This window comes from Gorilla gorilla, chromosome 1 (assembly GCF_029281585.2).
Source record: "Gorilla gorilla gorilla isolate KB3781 chromosome 1, NHGRI_mGorGor1-v2.1_pri, whole genome shotgun sequence".
NCBI lineage: Eukaryota > Metazoa > Chordata > Mammalia > Primates > Hominidae > Gorilla > Gorilla gorilla.
The window spans coordinates 101364546-101389632 of record NC_073224.2 but is presented as its reverse complement, the minus strand read 5'-3'; the positions used below and the strand labels follow the sequence as shown (position 1 = coordinate 101389632).

At 41.8% G+C, this 25087-nt stretch overlaps 2 protein-coding genes across 6 annotated transcripts in view; one reads left to right on the top strand and one right to left on the bottom strand.

Annotated features, from left to right (window-relative positions):
* The window catches only part of ASH1L (ASH1 like histone lysine methyltransferase), a 230256-nt gene that overhangs the window by 94902 nt on the left and 110267 nt on the right, over positions 1-25087 (bottom strand). For all 5 annotated transcript variants that reach the window (XM_063694310.1, XM_063694311.1, XM_063694317.1 and 2 more), the window contains exon 5: positions 6916-7657. In XM_063694310.1, coding sequence (XP_063550380.1) covers positions 6916-7657 — 742 coding nt within the window. The remainder of the gene's footprint in view (positions 1-6915; positions 7658-25087) is intronic.
* LOC109026315 (POU domain, class 5, transcription factor 1-like) lies at positions 1774-3081 on the top strand. Its single transcript, XM_019024027.3, has one exon. It carries the CDS (start codon positions 1796-1798, stop codon positions 2654-2656), a length of 861 nt encoding a protein of 286 aa, XP_018879572.3. The 5' UTR covers positions 1774-1795; the 3' UTR covers positions 2657-3081.

Below are 25087 nucleotides of genomic sequence, written 5' to 3'. Positions count from 1 at the left end.
TCAGCCTCCCAAGTAGCTAGAACCACAGATACGAGCCACCACACTCATTTAATTTTTAAATGTTTTGTAGAGATGGGCCAGGTGCGGTGCTCACACCTGTAATCTTAGCACTTTGGGAGGTCAAGTCTAGAGGATCGCTTGAGTGCAGGAGTTCAAAACCAGCCTGGGTAACATAGTGAGACCCCATCTCTACAAAAAACACAAAAATTAGCCAGGCCTGGTGGCCCCCGCCTGCAGTCCCAGCCACTGCGGGGGAGGGATGTGGGTGGAGACGCTTGAGCCCGGGCGGCGGAGGTTGCAGTGAACTGAGATTGTGCCACTGTAGTCCAGCCTGGGGGACACAGCAAGATCCTGTCTAAAATAAACAAACAAACAAACAGTTCTTTGTAGAAACAGGGTAGCTACAACCAGCCACACTGCTCAGGCTGTCTTGAACTCCTGGCCTCAAGTGATCCTCCTGCCTCAGCCTGACAAACTGCTGGGATTACAGGTGTGAGCCACCACACCTGGCCTGATTTTATTTTTTACAGGAATAATTTATAAGTGTTTTAAAAATATACCTTTTTCTTTTTAAAACCAGGATTTGAACCTAGGTTTTCTGCGTCTAGAAGCCCACCTCATAACCATTAAATTCTTCCTGTGCATTCTGGTTTTATATTAATCAACAAATAGTGACCAAAATCTTTAATATACCATACAAGGTTCTTGGCACAATCTGATCCCTACAACCTCTATCTGTATCCCGTGCTACTCTACTCCATGTTTTGACCACAAAAGCTTTCTTTCACTTGCCTGAAACTATCATGCCTTTTCAGACTTTTGTGTATGCTCTCTCCTCACTCCTTTAAATAACAGATGAAGCCTATTCTTCACATTTTTAGCATAGTCCTTACTTTTTCTGGGAAACTAAGTTAGTTATTTCTATTATATACAGTACTCTTATAACTCTAAGTAACTCTTCATAATAGCACTTGGATGGTTAAAATCCATGAAGGTAGGAAAAGTTTCTAGATTTATTCACCACTGTATCAATTCTAAGTACATGAAACATAATAATCTTCCAACAAATACTAATTGAAAAAATAAATGAATACATATTATATAACAAGTACTAGTGTAAGCTCCAATTAGAACAAGTTGAAAAACTGTTGCTGTCTCTGGGAACTCAGTGTGTCATGTCCTTCCCTACACAATCTCTTGAGGGCAGAAATTTTATCTTTATAATCTCTTCAAATCTCAGAATACAATCTTGTGAAAAAGTTATGTGTTTAATTTTGCTGACCATGATACTAGAATTTGCTGGAATAGAAAGGCTAACCTATTCAAAAGCCCTTTTTGTTGTTGTTGAGACGAAGTCTTACTCTTGTCATCCAGGTTGGAGTGCAGTGGTACAATCTAGGCTCACTGCAACCTCTGCTTCCCTGGCTCAAGCGATCCCCCCACCTCAGCCTCCCAAGTAGCTGGGACCACAGGCGTGCAACACCACCACGCCCAGCTAATTTATTGTATTTTTTGGTAAAGACGGGGTTTCACCATGTTACCCAGGCTGATGAAAGCCTTTTCTTGAAGCACATTTTAAAGATGACCCTTCCTAACATAAATGGTCAAGATGTCTCAAACTACAGTAAAGGCAGAAATCACCCTCCTTGTCAGTGTTTTAAACCTTCAATAATTAAATTGCTATGACAGAGATACCAAAATAGACTGATAGAAAAGAATATAAAAATATTTGACATTTCACCAGGCCCCCAGCTTGGGGCGCCTTACTTCCCCATGGCGGGACACCTGGCTTCGGATGCCTGCCTTCTTGCCCCCTCCAGGCGGTGGAGGTGATGGGCCAGGGAGGCCGGAGCCGGGCTGGGTTGATCCTCGGACCTGGCTAAGCTTCCAAGGCCCTCCTGGAGGGCCAGGAATCAGGCCGGGAGTTGGGTCAGGCTCTGAGGTGTGGGGGATTCCCCCATGCCCCCCGCTGTATGAGTTCTGTGGGGGGATGGCGTACTGTAGGCCTCAGGTTGGAGTGCGGCTAGTGCCCCAAGGTGGCTTGGAGACCTCTCAGCCTGAGGGCGAAGCAGGAGTCAGGGTGGAGAGCAACTCCGACGGCGCCTCCCTGGAGCCTTGCACCGTCCCCCCTGGTGCGGTGAAACTGGAGAAGGAGAAGCTGGAGCAAAACCCGCAGGAGTCCCAGAACATCAAAGCTCTGCAGAAAGAACTCGAGCAATTTGCCAAGCTCCTGAAGCAGAAGAGGATCACCCTGGGATATACACAGGCCGATGTGGGGCTCACCCTGGGGGTTCTATTTGGGAAGGTGTTCAGCCAAACGACCATCTGCCGCTTTGAGGCTCTGCAGCTTAGCTTCAAGAACATGTGTAAGCTGCGGCCCTTGCTGCAGAAGTGGGTGGAGGAAGCTGACAACAATGAAAATCTTCAGGAGACATGCAAAGCAGAAACCCTCTTGCAGGCCCGAAAGAGAAAGCGAACCAGTATCGAGAACCGAGTGAGAGGCAACCTGGAGAATTTGTTCCTGCAGTGCTCGAAACCCACGCTGCAGCAGATCAGCCACATCGCCCAGCAGCTTGGGCTCGAGAAGGATGTGGTTCGAGTGTGGTTCTGTAACCGGTGCCAGAAAGGCAAGCAATCAAGCAGCGACTATGCATAACGAGAGGATTTTGAAGCTGCTGGGTCTCCTTTCTCAGGGGGACCAGTGTCCTTTCCTCTGGCCCCAGGGCCCCATTTTGGTGCCCCAGGCTATGGGAGCCCTCACTTCACTGCACTGTACTCCTCGGTCCCTTTCCCTGAGTGGGAAGCCTTTCCCCCGTCTCCGTCACCACTCTGGGCTCTCCCATGCATTCAAACAGAGGTGCCTGCCCTTCTAGGAATGGGGGACAGGGGGAGGGGAGGAGCCTGGAGTTTGTGCCAGGGCTTTTGGAATTAAGTTCTTCATTCACTAAGGAAGGAATTGGGAACACAAAAGGTGGCGGCAGGGGAGTTTGGGGCAACTGGTTGGAGGGAAGGTGAAGTTCAATGATGTTCTTGATTTTAATCCCACATCATGTATCACTTTTTTCTTAAAGAAGCCTGGGACACAGTAAAAAAAAAAAAAAAAAAAAAAAAATTGAAAAGACCCTAAGATCTAACAGTATATAAGAATTTAGGATGGTGGGGCGCCGTAGCTCACACCTGTAATCCCAGCACTTTGGGAGGCCGAGGCGGGAGGATCATCAGGTCAGGAGTTTGAGACCAGCCTAACCAATATGGTAAAAACCCGTCTCTACTAAAAATACAAAAAAATTAGCCAGGCATGGTGGTGTGGTGGTGTGCGCCTGTAATTCCAGCTACTCAGGAGGAGAATCGCTTGAACCTGGGAGGCAGAGGTTGCAGTGAGCCGAGATTGTGCCACTGTATTCCAGCCTGGGCGACAGAGCGAGACTCCGTCTCAAAAAAAAAAAAGAAAAGGAAAAAAAGAATTTAGTGCTGGGTGTGGTGAGTCATGCCTGTAATCCCAGTACTTCGGGAGGCCAAGGCAGGCGGATCACTTGAGGTCAGGAGTTCGAGACCAGCCTGGCCAACATGGGGAAACCCCATCTCTACTAAAAATACAAAAATTAGCTGGGCATGGTGGCGCATGCTTGTAATCCCAGCTACTTGGGTGGCTGAGGCATGAGAATCACTTGAACCCAGGAGACAGAGGTTGCAGTGAGCCAAGATTGCGCCACTGCATTCCAGCCTGGGTGACTCGGTCTCAAAAACAATAACAACAACAGCAACAACAAAAACTTAGTATATGATAAATGTATCATTCCAAATAAGTTGGGAATGGCTAAACTAATCAATAGTACTGAAAGAAAATTAAACCTCTAACTCATAGCTAATATTCAGTATTACATAAGTGACATAAAGAGCTAAATATAAAAAAGCAAGATCTAGTCAATCACAACAGTGTAATTACATAAATTATGATATATTCCTACCGCAGTATAAGGTAATTCTGTATGTTCCGATGACAAGCTCTCAGCATTAAAGAATACACAATGTACTGTTAATAGCGTTATCCATGGAGAGAAGAATGGGATAAGAGCAAGTGAGAGCACGTGAAAAGAGACTTTTACTTTTACATCAGTAAACTACTAGTTTAATTATTTATTACCAGCGTGTATTGCTCCTGAAATTAAAAAATATATTCTCTAGAAAAAAGCAATTATTTTTATATAGGTGGATGGAAAAAAAAAAAACCTCTCTATACAGGATTCACCAGGAGAGATGATAGAGAATATGAGTAAGAGTGAACATGCCACATTAAGAAAAGCCATTTATAAATGATGAACATTAAATTGGTTCATTAAAAAATATTAAATATGGGCCAGGCATGGTGGCTCACGCCTGTAATCCCAGCACTTTGGGAGGCTGAGACGGGTGGATCACCTGAGGTCAGGAGTTCGAGGCTAGCATGGCCAACATGGTGAAACCTCGTCTCTACTAAAAATACAAAAATTAGCCAGGCACGGTGGCGCGCACCTGTAATCCCAGCTACTCAAGAGGCTGAAGCAGGAGAATCACTTGAACCCAGGAGGTGGAGGGTGCAGTGAGTGGAGATCGTGCCATTGCACTCCAGGCTGGGTGACAGAGTGAAACTCCATCTCAAAAAATAAATAAATAAAAATAAGAATGGTTTATTGCCTGTGGCTTTGTTATTACATCTAAGAAATCATGGCCAAATTCAACGCTGTGAAGCTTTTGCCCTATATTTTCTCCTAAGAGTTTACAGTTTTATTTTTATTTATTTATTTATTTATTTATTTTGAGACAAAGTTTCGCTCTTGTTGCCCAGGCTGGAGTGTGATGGTGCAATCTCGGCTCACTGCAACCTCCACCTCCCGTGTTCAAGGGATTCTCCTGCCTCAGCCTCCTGAGTAGCTGGGATTACAGGCATGTGCCACCATGCCCAGCTAATTTTGTATTTTTAGTAGAGACGGGGTTTCTCCATGTTGATCAGGCCGGTCTTGAACTCCCGACCCTCAGGTGATCCAGCTGCCTCAGCCTCCCAAAGTGCTGGGATTACAGGCGTGAGCCACCATGCGTGGACTTTTTTTTTTTTTTTTTTTGAGAAGGAGTCTCGCTTTGTCACCCAGGCTGGAGCGCAGTGGCGCGATCTCGGCTCATCACAACCTCCGCCTCCTGGGTTCAAGCAATTCTCCTGCCTCAGCCTCCCAAGTAGCTGGGATTACAGGCGCACACCACCACACCTGGCTAATTTTTCTATTTTTAGTAGAGACGGGGTTTCACTATGTTGGTTAGGCTGGTCTTGAACTCCTGACCTCGTGATCCGCCCGCCTTGGCCTCCCAAACTGCTAGAGTTACAGGCGTGAGCCACCACGCCTGGCCAAGAGTTTGTGGTTTTAGATTTTACATTTACATCTTTGATCCATTTTGAGTTAAATTTTGTATATGGTTTAAAGTAAGACTACAACTTCATTCTTTTGCATGCAGATACCCAGTTTTCCCAGCGTGATTTGTTAAAAAGACTGTCTTTTACCCCGCTGAATGGTTTTGGCACCTTTGTCAAAAATCATCTGACCATGCATGCAAGGTTTTATTTCTGGGCTCTCTATTCTACTTCATTGGTCTATATGTCTCTCTTTATGCTACTACCATACGGTTTTGATTACCATAGCTTTATAGATAAAACAGACAATTGGACTTCATAGATATCAGAAAATTTTGTACGTCAAAAGACAGCATAAACAAAGTAAAAATGCAATCCACAGAATGGGAGAAAAGATTTGCTTATATGCCGGTTAAGAGAATAATATCCAGAATATATTGAGAACTGCCAAAACTCAACAACAAACCAAATAGCCCAATCAAAAAATTGAAAAAGCGACTGAGTAGACATTTCTCTAAAGATACATAAATGGCCAATAAGCGTATGAATATATGTTTGTCACTAATCATTAGGGAACAGCAAATTAAAACTACAATGAGATACTCATCTCATACTCATTTGGGTGGCTGCTATAAAAAAAAATTGAAAATAGCAAGTGTTGGTGAGGATGTAAAGTAACTGAAATCCTTGTGCATTGTAACTGAAATCTTTGTGCATGCAAAATGGTATAGCCCTTCTGGAAAACAGTATGACAGTTCCTCAAAAAATTAAAAATAGAAATGTCACATGATCCAGCAATTCCACTTCTGAGAATATACCCAAGGTTAAAGCAGGGTCTGAAAGAGGTATTTGTATACCCACTGTCATAGCGGCGTTACGGCATGGAAACACCCCAGGTATCCATCAATGGATGAATGGATAAGCAAAATGTGGTATGCACATAAAATGATCACAGAGCTCATACATCTCTATATTGGATAAAATACATAATCTTTCTGGGCCTTGATTTCCTTTGTCTGTAAAGTGAGTGGGTTCAGAGTGGATTGTTACTTGCCCTTTGCTTCTTTTTTGTTTGTTTTTGAGACAGGGTCTTGCTCTGTCGCCCAGGTTGGAGTGCAGCGGTGCAATCTTGGCTCACTGCAGCCTCCTGGATTCAAGCAATTCTCCCTCCTCAGCCTCCTGAGTAGCTGGGATTACAGGAATGCGCTGCCACATCTAGCTTATTTTTATATTTTTAGTAGAGACAGGGTTTACCATGTCGGCCAGGCTGGTCTTGAACTCCTCACCTCAAGTGATCCATCCACCTCGGCCTCCCAAAGTGCTGGGATTACAGGTGTGAGCCACTGCACCTAGCCTCTCTGATTCTTAATTATAACTTGTAAAAGCAATAACATAAGAACAGTTTTTGAAAAGAAATGGTCTCATATAGTAAAAAATGAAAGGTTATAAGATGAAATAATTCAGCTATAGAGTTACATTACAGTTTTTCAAAGCTAGTTTCCTCTACTCAGATAATATGTTAAATGAGGAATTACCTTTTATTGTTCTCTTGCTCTTCTTCCTCTGGTAATGGCTTCTGCTTTTTTCTGGTCTGTTCTTCCAATAGCCAACCTTTTCTCTTCAACCCCTTTTTATGTTCTGGGTTCAGATTTACACTCTGAACAACAGCCTCAATTACATCTGTAACTGTGTCAGGACTGAGGTGCAGTGCTGTTCCTTCCTCGCCTCTGTTCAATTCTGGGTTGACAAACTGAGCAGCCTGGAATGCTTGCATTGATACGACAGCCTGAAGGGGACATTTCCGAGGTCGACCTGGCCTACGTTTCACAAAGTTATTCCCTGTCCTGGCCTGCCTTTGAAGTTTTTTGGCTTTTAAGATTTTATTGACATGGTCTAGGTTTTTCTTTGTGGCCAAGATTTTGTCGTAATTGCACATTTTCCGAGCTTGGCGTTGCATAGCTTCCACTACACTTCTCTTGATATGATGGGGGGAACAGCTGCTTGTCAACTTTTCAGATAGGAGTGAGATGCTATTATTGCAAGAGTCACTTGCAACTGCAGGCACTAAAAGGCTGTCTGGTTTTCCCAGGGTTCGGTCCTTGCTGTGGCTACGGCCTGGACTGGAAGAAGGTGGTGCAGAGGCAGTTGCAATCACAGCATCAATACTTTTCTCCATGGGCTCTTGGTCCTCATTTTGTACCATCCGCTGCAGGAGACTATCCACAGAGTCATCCCCAGAAGCAACTAATCTTGGACTTCGAGAGGGAACTCCGTTTACTGAAAGAGACAATAAATCACACATAGACAAAATTGGACACGGCTAGTTATTTAAGTAAGTTTTTACACAGATAAAAGGGAGTACTACTCTATTTTCCATAGCAAGATTACACATCATAGGTAAATTGATGGTTTACTTTCCTGAAAAAGGTTATTACAACAAGATAAAACCAAAGTTGGCCTATATTTCTCTAATAATATGTAAATTTAAAAAGAACAACTCTCACTTTGAGGTAAGGATTAGAAAGAAAAAAATTTAATTCTTCAAAAATGAAGGTCAAAAATAAAAAATAAATAAAAAATAAATTAAGGTCCAGTTAAGCTAAGGGACTTAAATGTTGGATAAAGAGTGGGCACAGTGGCTCACGTCTGTAATCCCAGTATTCTGGGAGGCCAAGGCAGGAGGAATGCCTGAGCTAAGGAATTCGAGATCAACCTAGGGAACATAGCAAGAAGCTGTCTCTACAAACAATATAAAAAAATTAGCCAGGCATGCTGGCTCAAACCTATAGTCACAGCTATTTATGAGGCTAAGTTGGGAAGACTGCTTGAGCCTGGGAGGTCGAGGCTGCAGTGAGTCACTGCACTCTAATCAGGACGACAGAGCGAGACCCTGTCTCAAAAAACACTAATAATTTAAAAATCAGTTCAAAATAAGTCATTTCCCATGCTGCCTAGTTTACTACTATTATTCATGGGTCATACTTCTCCAAAGTTAATTAATGGATTTCTTATCTATATGACTTTTAAATGTGATAACTATACTAGATATTCCTTTATTAGCCTCAGGCATTCTAGATTCCAATATCATCAGACTGTGGAATTTTTCTCAAATTACCAATAACTTTCTTCAAATAATATCCAATAGCCTTGTCTAAATTTTTAAGACTTTTTTTTAAATTTTATCATCAACTCTGGCCTATAGAACCTTGTCTCAATTTGATATTTAAACATTTTCAGGCCAGGAACGGTGGCTCACACTAGTACTCTCAGCATTTTGGGAGGCTGAGGTGGAAGGATCACTTGAGGCCAGGAGTTCGAGACTAGCCTGGGCAATGTACTGAGACCCTGTCTCAACAAAAAATAAAAATTAGCCCAGTGTGGTTTCCTGTACCCATAGTCCTATCTACTCAGGAGGCTGAGGCGGGTGGATTGCTTGAGCCATGGAGTTTGAGGCTGCAGTGAGCTATGATCACGCCACTGCATTCCAGCCTGGATGACAGAGCAAGACCCTGTCTCTAGAAAAATAATAAAATTTAAAAAAAGTAAAAAATTTCAAACTCTCAGCTATATTTGATTTCATAATTCTTTAAAATCCTGCCTACACTATTTCTATAATATCCTTTGATTAACTTTCAATTACTTGCAACTCCATTAAATTTAACTGCGGAGGTCCTCAATACAGAGTACTTGTTATTTACCTTTTATACTTACTTTCCCACTGGGAACATGTTTATTCTCATAGTCTCAATTATCATCAGTATGTAAGTGACTTCTAAATATTCATACCAATCTTCAGTTTTATCTGAAAATTACCAAAACGAAAAATGACCCCTTCCTTTTCTCCAACCTTTAAATGCTATAGTTTTTAAAAACTTTCTAGTCTAAGCTTTTTTCCTGTCTGACTCTCTATTCTCTCTTTAGCAATTCTTTTAACTATCATCTATATTCTGATGACTACTGAATTTCTATTTTCTGAATAGACCTTTCTTCTAATTGTCTACTTTTGCATGTTTCACAGATTTCTCAAACTCATATTCACATCTCATTTCATTTTCGCTCCCTTCAACCTAGCTCCTCCATCCAGATTCCCTACATCAGCGAATGATACCATAAAGCTAACATTATGTATACTGACCATCAATCATGTGGCAGGACGTTGGTTATCCAAGCTCAGGCCACATCATTTATTCTTGCTCCTTCACCCTCCCCACAAATCATAAAATTATGTCTTCTGTTAGTTTAAACTCTTGAACCTGTCCACTTTCCTTTCTTCTACTACAGCCATCAAGACTAAGATAATGTTATCTCCCTGCCCTGAAGCAACAGTGTAATTCCTTGTGGGGCTATTAAAATATGTACATTAATCTCTTGAAGCTTTCCCTGTCAAGTTGTAGTCTAGTCCCTCTCTGCTTCCACTGAAGACTTGCCTTAGCAAAGAAATTCAATAGAAGAATGTGATGATTTCCAATGTTAGGTTAGAAAAGGTCTCTCTCTCTCTCTCTCTCTATCTCCACCCCACACTCCCACCCCGGCCCCGCCACAAGCCCTTGGATTCAAGCTTCCAAGCTGCAAGGAAGCCCAAGCAATGAGTTGGCATACTGGCCAATAGATCCTGCTGAGGTCACAGCCAACAACCAGTATCAACCACCAGATATTTGAATAAAGAATCCTTTTTTTTTTTTTGAGACGGAGTCTTGCTCTGTCACCCAGGCTGGAGTGCAGTGGCACGAACTTGGCTCACTGCAAGCTCCACCTCCCGGGTTCACAGCATTCTCCTGCCTCAGCCTCCTGAGCAGCTGGGACTACAGACGCCCAGCATCACACCTGGCTAATTTATTTTTGTATTTTTTAGTGGAGACGGGGTTTCACCATGTTAGCCAGGATGGTCTTGATCTCCTGACCTCATGATCTGCCCGCCTCGGCCTCCCAAAGTGCTGGAATTACAGGTGTGAGCCACTGCGCCTGGCCTTTTTTTTTTTTTTGGAGACAGGGTCTCACTATGTTAACCAGGTTGGAGTGTAGTGGCACAATCTCAGCTCACTGCAACCGCCACCTCCCAGGCTCAAGTGACCCTCCCACCTCAGCCTCCTGAGTAGCTGGGACTACAGGCATGCACCAACATGCCCAGCTACTTTTTTGTATTTTTTGTAGAGATGGAGTTTTGCCATGTTGCCTAGGCTGGTCTCAAACTCTTGAGCTCAAATGATCTGACCACCTCAGCTTCCCAAAGTGTTGGGATTACAGGTATGAGCCGCCTGCCTGACCAAACAAGGAATATTTTGAGATGACTTTACCTCACCACCATGTAGTTACAACCAAAGGAAGGAAATCCTGAGAAACTGTGAGATGATAACTGATTATTATTGTTTCATGACAGTAAGTTCAAGGTGCTTTGTTATGCAGCAATGGACAACTGAAACATTGTTCTTCCTGCTTCTACTTTCATCATCCTCCAACTCATTCTTTAGACAGCAGCCTGAGTGATCTTTAAAAAAAAAAAACACAAAGGCCCAGCAAGGTGGCTTACGCCTGTAATCCCAGCACTTTGGGAGGCTGAGGTGGGCGGATCAGGTCAGGAGTTTGAAACCAGCCTGGCCAACATGGTGAAGCCCCGTCTCTACTAAAAATACAAAAATTAGCCGGGTGTGGTCGCAGGTGCCTTTAATCCCAGCTACTTGTGAGGCTGAGGCAGGAGAATTGCTTGAACCTGGGAGGCAGAGGTTGCAGTGAGCCGAGATTGTGCTATTGCACTCCAGCCTGGGCGACAAGAGCAAGACTCCGTCTCAAAAAAAAAAAAAAAAAAAACCTCACAAATTTTATCAGGTTTCAGCTTCTGCTTACAACTCTTAAAAAGGCTCTTACCACATAAAACAACTTCAAAATTATTATTACCTTTTCTTCTAGCATCAATCTCATATTATCTTAGACCCTTAATTCTAGTAATAATAAACTTCAGTTCCTTAAACTCATCATGTTTTTTCTTGATTCAAGGCCTTTGAGTCTGCCTTTCTCTCTACCTGGAACAATCTTTCTCCACAAATTCATCTGCTTAATGACTATTCATTCTTTAGTTTACAGTGAGGACATAATTTCCTGAAAGGTTATTTACCTGACCAGGAAGCACTCTCTTCATTCTTAATTTAGGTCCCCTATTAAGAATCATCATAATACTTTCTCCTTTCCTAACACTAATCACACTTCAAATTAGTGGTTTAATGTATGTAATTCTCAAACAATGTTTGGTCCATTAACGCGGTGACTATATTCACCAAAATCACTTTTTATCTCCAATGACCAGGACATAATTCATTAACACGTAGTTGAAGGATGAATCCTGGGATCAAAATCTTGGAATTATTTTTATCTCCTCTATCCCTTCATCAACTACTCAGAGCTACCAAAGCATTTAATCCATGAATATCAGTTTAAAAGAGAATCCTAAAATGGGTACACACTTTTGAAGCCTCCTTCCTGGGCCATTCACCTAGAGCTATTAATACCTCACACTTCATTTTTGAATTGTTCCTATCTTCACAAATTCTGGCCTGCCAATTTATGTTTCTTGGTAGTCTAGGACATGATGCTGCACACTATATTTTAGATGTAACTTATTTTCAAAATTAACTTCACTGTGGTAAAGTACCACATAAAATTCAATGCATGTTTTTTATATATACATTTTTGAGTTTTGAAAAATTTACCATGTAGCCATCATCATAACCAATATATAGAACATTTCTGTCACCCTAAAAAGTTATTGTGTGTCCTTTCCAAGAAAATAAATTGCCTGTCATCCACAGCCTCAGAGAAGAAACAACTGATCTGCTTCCTATTATATATTAAGTTTGCTTTTCTAGAAGTTCATATACATGAAAAGAAAGAATATGTATTTTATTGTATGGCTTCATTCACACAGCATAAATCTGAGAATCATTCACATTGCCACATTTCTTTTTACTGTTCCTTTTTACTATTCACATATTTCTTTTTACAACTGAATTATATGAATATACCATAATTTCTTTACATATTCACCTGGAAATCTGCGTTTTTTCCAGTTTTTAGTCATAAAGAAAAAATATCCTATGAACATGTGTGCACATGACATTTTGTTTAAACATATTTTCATTTCTCTTGGGTGAATACCTAAGACTGGAATTACTAAATCTTTTTTTTTTTTTTTTTTTGTGACGGAGTCTCGCTCTGTCACTCAGGCTGGAGTGCAGTGGTGTGATCTTGGCTCACTGCAACCTCTGCCTCCCGGGTTCAAGTGATTCTCCTGCCTCAGCCTCCCGAGTAGCTGGGACTACAGGCACCTGCCACCATGCCTGGCTAATTTTTGTTTTTAGTAGAGATAGAACCTGGCTAATTTTTGTTTTCAGTAGAGATAGAATTTCACCATGTTGGCCAGGCTGGTCTCGAATTACTGACCTCAAATGATCCACCTGCCTTGGCCTCCCAAAGTCCTGGGATTACAGGTGTGAGCCACTGCAACCTGCCTAGAATTACTAAATCAACTAAGTGTATGTTTAATAAATTTTTACAAAGTGACTGTTCTATTTTATAGTCCCATCATCAATGACTGAGTTAAAGATCCTATACATCCTCACCAAGACTTGGTATTATGCAGTCTTTTACATTTTAATCATTCTAATGGGTGTGTTCTCATTTATAAATTTAATTTGCATTTCCCTGATGTTGAGCATATTTTCATGAGCTTATTGGCAATTCATATGCATTCTTTTGAGAAAATTCTATTCAGATCTTTTGCCGATTATTTTTATTGGGTTCTTTTATTTTTTGGCTTACATTTTCATTTTCTTAAATAATGTTTTCTGTTTGTTTGTTTTCTGAGATGAAGTCTCGCTTTATCACCCAGGCTGGAGTACAGTGGTGCAATCTTGGCTCACTGCAACCTCCACCTCCCGGGGTTCACGGGATTCCTGTGCCTCAGCCTCCTGAGAAGCTGAGATTACAGGTGCCTGCCACCATGCCTGGCTAATTTTTGCATTTTTAGCAGAGACGGGGGTTTCACCATGTTGGCCAGGGTGGTTTTGAACTCCTGACCTCAAGCGATCCACCTGCCTCAGCCTTCTGAAGTGCTGGGATGACAGGCATGAGCCACCACAACCAGCCTTGTTTGTTTGTTCTTTAAAGGGACAGAGTCTGGCTCTGTTGTCCAAGCTGGAGTGCGATAGCAGAATCACAGCTCACTGCAGCACCCACCTCCTAGGCTCAAGGGATTCTTACACGTCAGCCTCCCACGTAACTGGGACTACAGGCATGAGACAGGACACTTGGCTAATTTTTCTTTTTTTTTTTTTAGAGACAGGGTCTCACTATGCTGCCCAGGCTGGTTTCCAACTCCTGGGCTCAAGTGATTATCCGGCCACATCCTCCCTAAGTGTTTTTTTTCATAGACAGAGTATTGCTTCAATGATCCTCTAGCCTCAGCCTCCCAAAGTGTTGAGCTTACAGGCATGAGCCACCAAGCACAAGTCTAGCCTTAAATAATGTTTTTTTGAAAAGCAAAAGTCTTAAAGTTTGATAAAGTCAAATTTTTTTAAATGGTCCTTGCTTTTTATACTATTTAAGAAATCTTTGACCATCCCCCAAGGTCTTAAAGATTTTTTCCTATTCTTCTAAAAGTTTTATTATTTCCGAAATTTCATAGGGGTATATGATCTTTTTTGATTTAAATTTTTCATGTGGTATGAAACAGGGTCAGTAATCTTTTTATTCCATAAGGATATCCAGTAGTTACAGCACCATTTGTTGAAAAGACTATCCTTGTCCCATTGAAATAGTCACATTTGTCAAAAATCAATTGAAAGTTAGCGGAGTTTCACTCTTGTTGCCCAGGCTGGAGTGCAATGGCGTGATCACTGCTCACTGCAACCTCCACCTCCCAGGTTCAAGCAATTCTCCTGCCTCAGCCTCCCGAGTAGCTGGGATTACACGCACCCACCACCATGCGCAGCTAATGTTTTGTATTTTTAGTAGAGATGGGGTTTTGCCATGTTGGCCAGGCTGGTCTCGAACTCCTGACCTCAGGTGATCTGCCCACCTCAGTATTCCAAAGTGCTGAGATTACAGGGGTGAGCCACTATACCCGGTCTAAATTTCATTTTTTAATAATTAAAAAAAAATAAGCCACGAAGTGTCTGTCGCCCAGGCTGGTCTTTAACTTCTGGGCTCAAGTGATCTTCCTGCAGTGGCCTCCGAAAGTGCTGCGATTATGTGTGAGCCACCACGCCTGGCCTCTATGTAAATTTTAGAATCAGTCTGCCAGTTTATATTAAAATCCTGTTGCAACTGTATTGAGTCCACTGACTCTACAGAGTGATCTGGAGAAAGGTGACATCTCAACAATAATGAGTCTTTCAAAAATGCCTCTGACATATCTCTCCCACTTATTCTTCAATTTTTCTCAAAAAGACTTTGTATTTTTTTAATTTTAATTTTTTGTGATTTAATTTTAATTTTAGTGAGTACACAGATTGCGTGTGTGTGTGTGTGTGTGTGTGTGTGTGTGTGTGTGTGTGTGTGTATTTTTTATTTTTTCCCTAAGGGACAAGGTCTCCCTGTTACCCACACTGGTCTGAATCTCCTGGCTCAAAATGATCTTCCTGCCTCATTCCCCCATGTTGCTAGGACTACAGGCATGAACCACTGGGCCTACACTGTACTTTTTTTTTTTTTTTTTGGTATTTTTAGTAGAGACAGGGTTTCACCATGTTGGCCAGGCTGGTCTCGAACTCCTGACCTCAAATGATCCATCTGCCCCGGCCTCCTAAACTGCTGGGATTACAGGCGTGAGCCACCGCACCTGGCCACTGTACTTTTTATTATACAGATCCCGTACATGTTTTTCTAAATTTATCGTTAAGACTTTAATGGCTTTTAATACAACTGTAAATAGTATTATTTATATTTCAATTAATTAATTAATTTTTTTTTTTTTTTTTTGAGACAAGGTCTTGCTCTCATCCAGGCTGGAGTGCAGTGGCATGATCTTGGTTCACTGCAACCTCCACCTCCCGGGATCAAGAAATTCTCATGTCTCAGCCTCCCGAGTAGCTGAGACTACAGGTGTGCGCCACCATGCCCGGCTAATTTTTGTAATTTTTGTAATTTTTGCAGAGATGGGGTTTCACTATGTTGCCTAGATTGGTCTGGAACTTCTGGGCTCAAGCGATCCACACACTTCTGTCTCCCAAAGTGCTGGTATTACAGGTGTGAGCCACCATGCCTGGCTACATTTCAGTTTCTTTTTTTTTTTTTTTTGAGACGGAGTCTCGCTCTGTCGCCTAGGCTGGAGTGCAGTGGCGTGATCTTGGCTCACTGCAAGCTCCGCCTCCTGGGTTCACACCATTCTCCTGCCTCAGCCTCCCCAGCAGCTGGGACTACAGGCACCCGCCACCGCGCCCGGCTAATTTTTTTTGTATTTTTAGTAGAGACGGGGTTTCATCGTGGTCTCGATCTCCTGACCTCTTGATCCGCCCGCCTCGGCCTCTCAAAGTGCTGGGATTACAGGCGTGAGCCACCGCGCCCAGCGCCACATTTCAGTTTCTAATTGTTCACTGTATGTAGAAATACAATGATTTCTATATGTTGAGCTTAAACACACAGAAATTGTACTGTTAAACTCATTAAGTTTAACAGTAAGTTTAACAGTAAGTTTAAGTTCCAGCAACTTTTTAACAAATTCCTTGGGAATTTTCTGCAAATTGTATTATTTCTGAATAAGACATTAAGACTTCCCTATAATGCTGAATAGAAGTAGTGGACATCTATACCTTTTCCCCAATCTTAGGGAGGAAGCTTTCAGTCTTTCAACATTAAGTGTTAGGTTAGCTGTAGGTTTTTCTGCAAACACCCTGTAATGGGTTGAGCAAATACTATTCTAGTCTTATTTTCTAAGAGCTTTTTTTTAAAAATCATGAATGGATGTCAAATTTTGTCAAATATGTTCCCTTAATCTACTTAGACAATTAGGTGATTTTTCTCATGTATTGTTTTTCTTAAAAAATATTAATTTATTAATTGATTTGAGACTGGGTCATGAGACTGGCTAATTTTTATATTTTTGGTAGAGACGGGGTTTCACGTGTTGCTCAAGGCTAGTCTCCAACTCCTGAGCTCAGGCAATCCGCATGCCTCAGGCTCCCAAAGTGACAGGATTACAGGAGTGAACCACCACACTCAGCCTTGTTACTGTCTGTCTTTTGGGTATAAACCATTTTACCTGGGGTGAGATGATATCTCATTGTAGTTTTGATTTGCATTCCTCTGATAATCAATGATGTTGAATACCTATGCCTGTTGCCATTTGTAGCATCTTCTTTTGAGAAATATCTCTTCAGTCTTTTGTCCATTTTTTAAACGGATTATTAGGCTTTTACCTATAGAGTGGTTTGAATTTACATATTCTGGTTATGAACACTTTGTTAGATGTGTAGTTTGCAAATACTTTCTCCCATTCTGCGGGTTGTCTCTTCACTTTATTGATTGTATACTTTGCTGTGCAGAAGCTTTTTTACTTGATTTGATCACATTTATCCATATTTGTTTGGCTGCCTGTGCCTGTGGGGTATTGCTCATAAATTTTTGCTCAGATCAATATCCGGGAGAGTTTTCCCAATGTTCTCTTATAGTAGTTTCATACTTTTGAGATCTTAGATTTAAGCCTTTCATCCATTTTGATTTCAGTTTTTGTATGTGCTGAGAGACAGGGGTCAAGTTTTTCTTTTGCATATGAATATCCAGTATTCCCAGCACTATTTATTGAAGAGACTTTATGCTCTTGGGACCTTTGTCAAAAATAAGTTCACTGTAGGTGTGTGGATTTGTTTCTGGGTTCTCTCTCCTGTTCCACTGGTCTATGTGTCTATTTTTATGCTAGTACCATGCTGTTTTGGTTATCATAGCTCTGTAGCATAATTGAAGTCAGGTAAAGTTATTTCTCCCTTTCAGCTTAGAAATAGCTTTGGCTATTCTGGGCTAATTTTTATTTTTCTTTTCGTTTTGTTGGTGGTGGTGTTGTATTGAGATGGGTCTTGCCAAGGTGCTCAGACTAGCTTCAAACTCCTTGGCTTAAGTAGTCTTTTCCCTGCCTCAGTCACCCAGGTAGCTAAGACTTCAGGCACAGGGGTGCCACACCACCCAACTTTCACTTTCTTCTTTTTTGAGACGGAGACTCGCTCTGTCACCCAGGCTGGAGTGCAATGGTGCGATCTCAGCTCACTGCAACCTCTGCCTCCCAGTTCAAGCAATTCTCCCGCCTCAGACTCCTAAGTAGCTGGGATTACAGGTGCGCGTGACCACGCCCAGCTAATTTTTGTATTTTTTTAGTAGAGACTGGGTTTCACCATGTTGGTCAGGCTGGTCTCAAACTCCTGACCTCGTCATCTGCCCGCCTCGGCCTCCCAAAGTGCTGGGATTACAGGCGTGAGCAACTGCGCCCAGCCCACTATCTTCTTTCTAATGCAGGTTTTACTTGCTCTTCTTTTTTCAGCTTCCTAAAGGTGAGAACTGACTTAGATAGATCTTTGGTGTTTAATAATCTCAGCTATAAATATTCTTAGATTATCCCACAAATTTCTATGTGTGTGTGTTTTTTTTTTTTTTAAACGGAGTCTCGCTTTGTCGCCAGGCTGGAGTGCAGTGGCACGATCTCGTCTCACTGCAACCTCCACCTCCCGAGTTCAAGTGATTCTCCTGCCTCAGCCTCCCAAGCAGCCGGGACTACAGGCATGTGCCACCACGCCCAGCTGATTTTTTTGTATTTTTAGCAGAGATGGGGTTTCACCACGTTGGCCAGGATGGTCTCGATCTCTTGACCTCGTGATCCATTCGCCTTGGCCTCCCAAAGTGCTGGTATTACAGGCGTGAGCCACCACGCCCGGCCCTATGTGTCTTTCATTTTTATTCATTTCAAAGTATTTTCTGATTTCATTTTTGGGGATTCATCTTTTACTTATGAATTATTTAGAAGTGTGTTATTTAATTTCCACATATTTAGAGAATTTCATAACTTGTATTACTGAATTCTAATTTAATTCTGTTGTGGTCTGAAAATATATTCTGCATGAGTTTAATCTTTTAAAACGTATCAAGACATTTGATTACCCAGAATAGGATGGTATCTTGGTATAATTCCACACGCACTTCAAAAGAATATGAGGAAAATGTGGTTTTTTTTTTTTTTTTGAGACAGAGTCTCGCTCTATCACCCAGGCTGCAGTGCAGTGGCATGATCTCGGCTCACTGCCAGCTCTGCCTCCCGGGTTCACGCCATTCTCCTGCCTCAGCCTCCTGAGTAGCTGGGACTACAGGCGCCCGTCACCATGCCTGGCTACTTTTTTGTATTTTTGGTAGAGACGGGGTTTCACCATGTTAGCCAGGATGATCTCGATCTCCTGACCTCGTGATCTGCCCGTCTCAGCTTCCCAAAGTGCTGGGATTACAGGCGTGAGCCACTGCGCCCAGCCGAGAAAAATGTGTTTTATATTTTCCCATTGGTTGACAATTTCTGGCACTCTTTACTCCTTTGGTAGATCCATATTTCTACCTACTATGTTTTCTTTCTATCTGAAGAACATCCTTTAGTGTTTCTGCTACTGTAGGTCTACTGGCAACAAATTCTTTAAACTTTTCTTTTTCTGATAATGTTTATCTTGCCTCCATTTTTGAAAGATATTTTTGCTGGTTAAAGAATTTTAAGTTGACAGATGTTATGTTTCCTTTCCACATTTAAAGACATCATTCCATTGTGTTTTGGCTTGTAAAATTTCTGACAATATGTCTGCTGATAGTTGTTACTGTGTTCCTCTGTATGTGTTTGTATGTATGTGTTTTTAATTTTTTTTCTGCTGGTTAATTTTAAGATTTTCTCTTTACAATCATTTTCCAGAAATTTGGTAATAATGTCCTTTAATATGTCTATGTATGCTGTCAGTGTGTTTATCCTACGTGGGATTCATAGAGTTTCATCGATCTGTGGGATATAGTTTTAATGAAAGTGTGAAAGAAATATTAAACATTATTTCTTCAACTGCTATTCCCAATTTATTCTTTATGAGACTCTATCCCATGTATATTAGCCCTCTTGATATTGTACCACAGGTCACTAAAGTTTCATTCATTTTTTTGGTCAATCTTTTATTCCACTCTGTACTTCATTTCGGATAACTATTAAGTGTTTGGATTTTGTTGTCTTCCTTTAAAAAATGTTGAAGTTGAAAAAACTGGAACATTTGTACACTGTTGATGGGAATGTAAAATGGTACACCATTGTGGAAAACAGTAGGACAATCCATCAAAAAATTAAAAATAGAATTACCATATAATCGAGGAATTCCACTTCTGGGTATATACCAAAAAGAACTGAAAGCAGGGTCTGGAAGAGGTATCTGTTCACCATTGCTCATAGCAGTATTATTCACAAACGGCCAAGGTTGGTAGCAACCCAAGTAACCATTTATAAACAAATAACAATAAACAAAATGTGGTAAAACATACAAAGGAATATTATTCAGCCTTAAAAGGGAAGGCAATTCTGACACATGCTAAAAAATGGATAAACCCTGTCTGGGCGTGGTGGCTCACACCTGTAATCCCAGCACTTTGGGAGGCTAAGGCGGGCGAATCACCTGAGGTCAGGAGTCTGAGACCAGCCTGACCAGCATGAAGAAACCCTATCTCTACTAAAAATACAAAATTAGCTGGGCATGGTGGCACATGCCTGTAATCCCAGCTACTCGGGAGGCTAAGGCGGGAGAATCACATGAACCCAGGAGGTAGAGGTTGCAGTGAGCTGAGATCTCTCCATTGCACTGCAGCCTGGGCACCAAGAGCAAAATTCCACCTCAAAAAAAAAAAAAAAAAAAAAAAAAAAAGAAAGAAAAATAAATAAAAAATAAACCCTGAGGAATTTATGCTCTAAGTTAAGTAAGCCAGTCACAGAAAAACAAACACTGTATGGTTCCACTTTAGTGGGTGATTGCCAGGGACTGAAGGGACAGGGGAATACGAAGTTCTTATTTAATGGATACAGAGTTTCAGTTTTGCAAGATGAAAAAAGTTACGGAGATTGGTTGCACAATAATGTAAATGTACTTAACACTAGTGAATTAACTGTACACTTAGAAATGGGGAGTCTAGGCAGGCGCAGTGGCTCACGCCCATAATCACAGCACTTTGGGAGGCCAAGGCCAGCGGATCACCTGAGGTCAGGAGTTCAAGACCAGCCTGGCCAGCATGGCAAAACCCCATCTCTACTAAAAATACAAAAATTAGCTGGCGTGGTGGTGGACACCTGTAATCCCAGTTACTTGGAGGCTGAGGCAGGAGAATCGCTTGTACTTGGAATCCAGCCTGGGTGACAGGAGCGAGACTCTGGAAAAAAAAGAAAAGAAAAGAAATGGGGAGTCTAGCTCCATCTCCTAGGCTGGAGTGCACTGGCGTGATCTCAGCTCACGGCAGCCTCCGCCTCCAAGTTCATACGATTCTCCTGCCTCAGCCTCCTGAGTAGCTGGGACTACAGGCATGTGTCACCATGGCCGGCTAATTTTTATATTTTTAGTAGAGATGGGGTCTCACCATGTTGGCCAGACTAGTCTTGAACTCCTGACCTCAGGTGATCCGCCTGCCTCGGCCTCCCAAAGTGCTGGGATTACAGACGTGAGCCATTGCACACGGCTTCAGAAATGGTTAAGATGGTAAATTTTTTTTTTTTTTTTTTGAGACAGTCTCACTCTGTCACCCAGGCTAGAATGCAGTGGCATGATCTTGGCTCACTGCAACCTCCACCTCCTGGGTTCAAGCGATTCTCGTGCCTCAGCCTCCCGAGTAGCTGGGATTACAGGCGCCCGCCATCACACCTGGCTAGTTTTTGTATTTTTAGTAGAGACGGGGTTTTGCCATGTTGGCCAGGCTGGTCTCCAACTCTGGACCTCAGGTGATCTGCCCAACTTGGCCGCCCAAAGTGCTGGGATTACAGGCGTGACCGACTGCATCCTGCCGGTAAATTTTATTTTGACACAATTAAAAAAAAATTTTGTTTTTTCACAATTAAAATGTTTTTAAATGTTGAACTTTGTTTTAAAAATCAGTTATTTGTAGAACAGTTTGACAGTTTGATTCCTTGAATCCTGTTTTAAATCATTACTAGGGTCTAGTGTAATCTTCATTCCAGAGATACTTTAGCCCTGCTAAGGTGTAACCTTTTTTTTTTTTTTTCTTTTTGAGACAGGGTCTTGCTCTGTTGCCCAGGCTGGAGTGCAGTGGTGTAATCTTGGGTTTACAACCTCTGCCTCCTGGGTTCAAGCAATTCTCCTGCCTCAGCCTCACAAGAAGCTGGGACTACAGGTGTGTGTGACCATGTCTGGCTAATTTCTATGTGTTTTTAGTAGAAATGGGGTTTTGCCATGTTGGCCAGGCTGCCCTCGAACTCCTGGCCTCAAGTGATCTACCCGCCTTGGTCTCCCAATGTGCTGGGATAACAGGTGTGAGCCACCACGTCTGACCAAGATGTAATCTTTATGGGGGCCTTCATAATTGTCCCCAAGGACTCTACAGTTGGTAGTCAGAGTTCAAATGTCTCATGCCACATGTAAACCTTAGGAATTTTTCATATACAACTCCCTAGTTTTTCTTAGGCCATTTTTTTGGAGTTTCACTCTATGCAAGGAGGGCCTAGTAGCCAGCAAAGATTTAAGACTACTCATCACATGTGGCTAAACAGACCAGGCACAGTGGCTCAGGCCTGAAATCCCAGCACTTTGGGGGGCTGAGGCAGGCAGATCATCTGTGGTTAGGAGTTCAAGATCAGCCTGGCTAACATGGCAAAACCCTGTCCCTACTAAAAATACAAAACTTAGCCAGGCGTGGTAGCACACACCTATAGTCCCAGCTACTGTGGAGGTTGAGTCAGGAGAATCACTTGAACCTGGGAGGCGGAGGCTGCAGTGAACCATGATCATGCAACTGCACTCCAGTCTGGGTGACAGAGCAAGACTCCATCCCGTAAAAAAGAAAAAAATGTGGCTAAATGCCTTTGCAATCTTTTTTTATGCTTTACCACTATACCCTGTCTCCCTTGTATATGATCTAATTCTCATTCCATACCCTCATAATAATGGCAGGAGGGCCAACGGTAGCAACAGTAACAACAGAAGTTACCATTTATGGCTGGGCGCAGTGGCTCACGCCTCTAATCCCAGCACTTTGGGATGCCAAGGCAGGTGGATCACCTGAGGTCAGGAGTTCAAGACCAGCCTGGCCAACATAGTGAAACCCCATCTCTACTAAAAATATAAAAATTAGCTGGTGTGGTGGTGCACATCTGCAGTCCCAGCTACTCGGGAGGCTTAGGTAGCAGAATCACTTGAACCCGGGAGGCAGAGGCTGCAGTAAGCCGAGATTGCACCATTGCACTCTAGCCTGGGCAACAGAGGGAGACTGTGTATCAAAAAAATAAATAAATAAAAATAAAAAGGCTGGGCTCAGTGGCTCACGCCTGTAATCCCAGCACTTTGGGAGGCTGAGGCGGGCAGATCACGAGGTCAGGAGTTCCAGACCATCCTGGCTAACACGGTGAAACCCCGTCTCTACTAAAAATACAAAAAGAAATTAGCGGGGCGTGGTGGCAGGCGCCCATAGTCCCAGCTACTCAGGAAGCTGAGGCAGGAGAATGGCATGAACCTGCAAGGCGGAGCTTGCAGTGAGCCGAGATCGCACCACTGCACTCCAGCCTGAGCGACGGAGCAAGACTCCATCTCAAAAAATAAGAGAAGTTACCATTTACTCAAAAACTAATTCAGTGATAAGAATTTCTTATCCACTTACTCTAATTCCCACTAGTCTGCAAGATAAATAGAAGTAGTAGCCTCATGTTACAGATAAGAAAGCCATGGGTTGAATGGTTTATGTAACTTCCACAAGGTTACACGATATTGCTAAATGTGAATCAACTAGATCTAAGTCAAAAGTACATAGTTTTCCCATTACATCAAAATGCCTTCTCCTCTTCTCCCACTTACCTCTTTAGTCATGGCATATGTATGATGTCTTTTAAACCTCAATACAAAGATTATGGAAGCATTTTCTGATTAACTTTCCATCATTTCAGCATTCAGTTATGTGTAGAATAATACTATACAGGTCAGGAGTGGTGGCTCACGCCTGTAATCCCAGCACTTTCGGAGGCCGAGGTGGGCGGATTACTTGAGGTCAGGAGTTCGAGACCAGCCTGGCCAACATGGTGAAACCCCGTCTCTACTAAAAATACAAAAATTAGCCAGGCGTGGTGGCACATGCCTATAATCCCAGCTACAAGAGAGGCTGAGGCAGGAGAATCGCATGAACCCGGGAGGTGGAGGTTGCAGTGAGCTGAGATCGCGACACCGCACTCCAGCCTGGGTGACAAGAGCGAGACTCTGTCAAAAATAATAAATAAATAAATAAATAAATAAATAAATTTATGTAAAATCACTAGCATATTTTATTGTTGCTCTCAAGATAAACTGATCTTAACATAAGCTCCTTGGTATTATGGAATGTCTCTTATAGTCTTTTGGCTTAAAACAGTAGTTGAATTTGGTAGCCTGAATATAACAGTTGCTCAGTAATAAAATTATAAAAGAACTACCTCTCTCATCAATGTAACAATATTTGTAAACCAGCTATAAAAAGATGAAATGATTCTGTGAAACACTATTGAAGGGATTTATGTTCTCTAGAATGTGAAAATTACCATGGATTTGTGTCCTAATTATAAAAATCTTCAGTTATGTCAAATACCTGAGAAATGAGCAGAGAGACATAAATATCTTAAAAGCTACAAATATTTAAAAAAAGACCTCTAAGAGAGATGTAAACTTTGTAACAGAGTATTTGCAAATACTCATTTCAGAAATGAAAATAGTTATCCTCATATTACATCCTAAAGACCTAATAAGATATTAAAAACCTCCAGAAAAGGCTTAGATTGTACTCATCAATAATAATTTTGTTACTATGGGTTCCTGATATGCATAATAAAGACTACAGATTTCAGTAAAATCATATACTGTTAGTATATTATCCCTTTGGATTTATCTCAAAAACAGGGAATTTAGTTCAAGGATGGGCCTTGAGGCATCTTATCCAAAATGCAAATTGCTTTTTGTTTCTACAGTTGTTTACAAACCTCAGTTTACTAAACAGATGGTTTCTAGAGGTATGGTATTCCTTTGACTATACCTAGAAGGTTAGGACATGATTCTGGTTTACTTCTTTGCCTTTAAATTGCAAAATAAAGGCTGTCATTCCCTGTGTTGCTACAATATATGAGAAAGTTAGGTCAACCAAAATTGTGAATACAGTGATTTTGAAAGCTCAGGTTTATATTTAATGGCAATTCTCTAGAGTATTTGCATTTGGCTCTGCAATGCAACTGGGAACATTACAAACCTATGACAAATTTTATTTTAACTTTTTTCTGGGTCTGACAAACAATATAAATCTGTAGGAGAGGCAGAGAATTAGTAAGAGCTTGTGGTCAGGAACTCCTTTTTCTTCCTCCTTCCAAAGCCAAAACTAAAACAAGAAACTGTCCTTTTCTATGATAGGTTTATTTCTATTTTCCTGTACATTGTTAAGTGTCACCTTTTGGGGGTTCCAACTTTATGCATATGTGGTTTTTTGTTCTACTAGAGTCCTAGG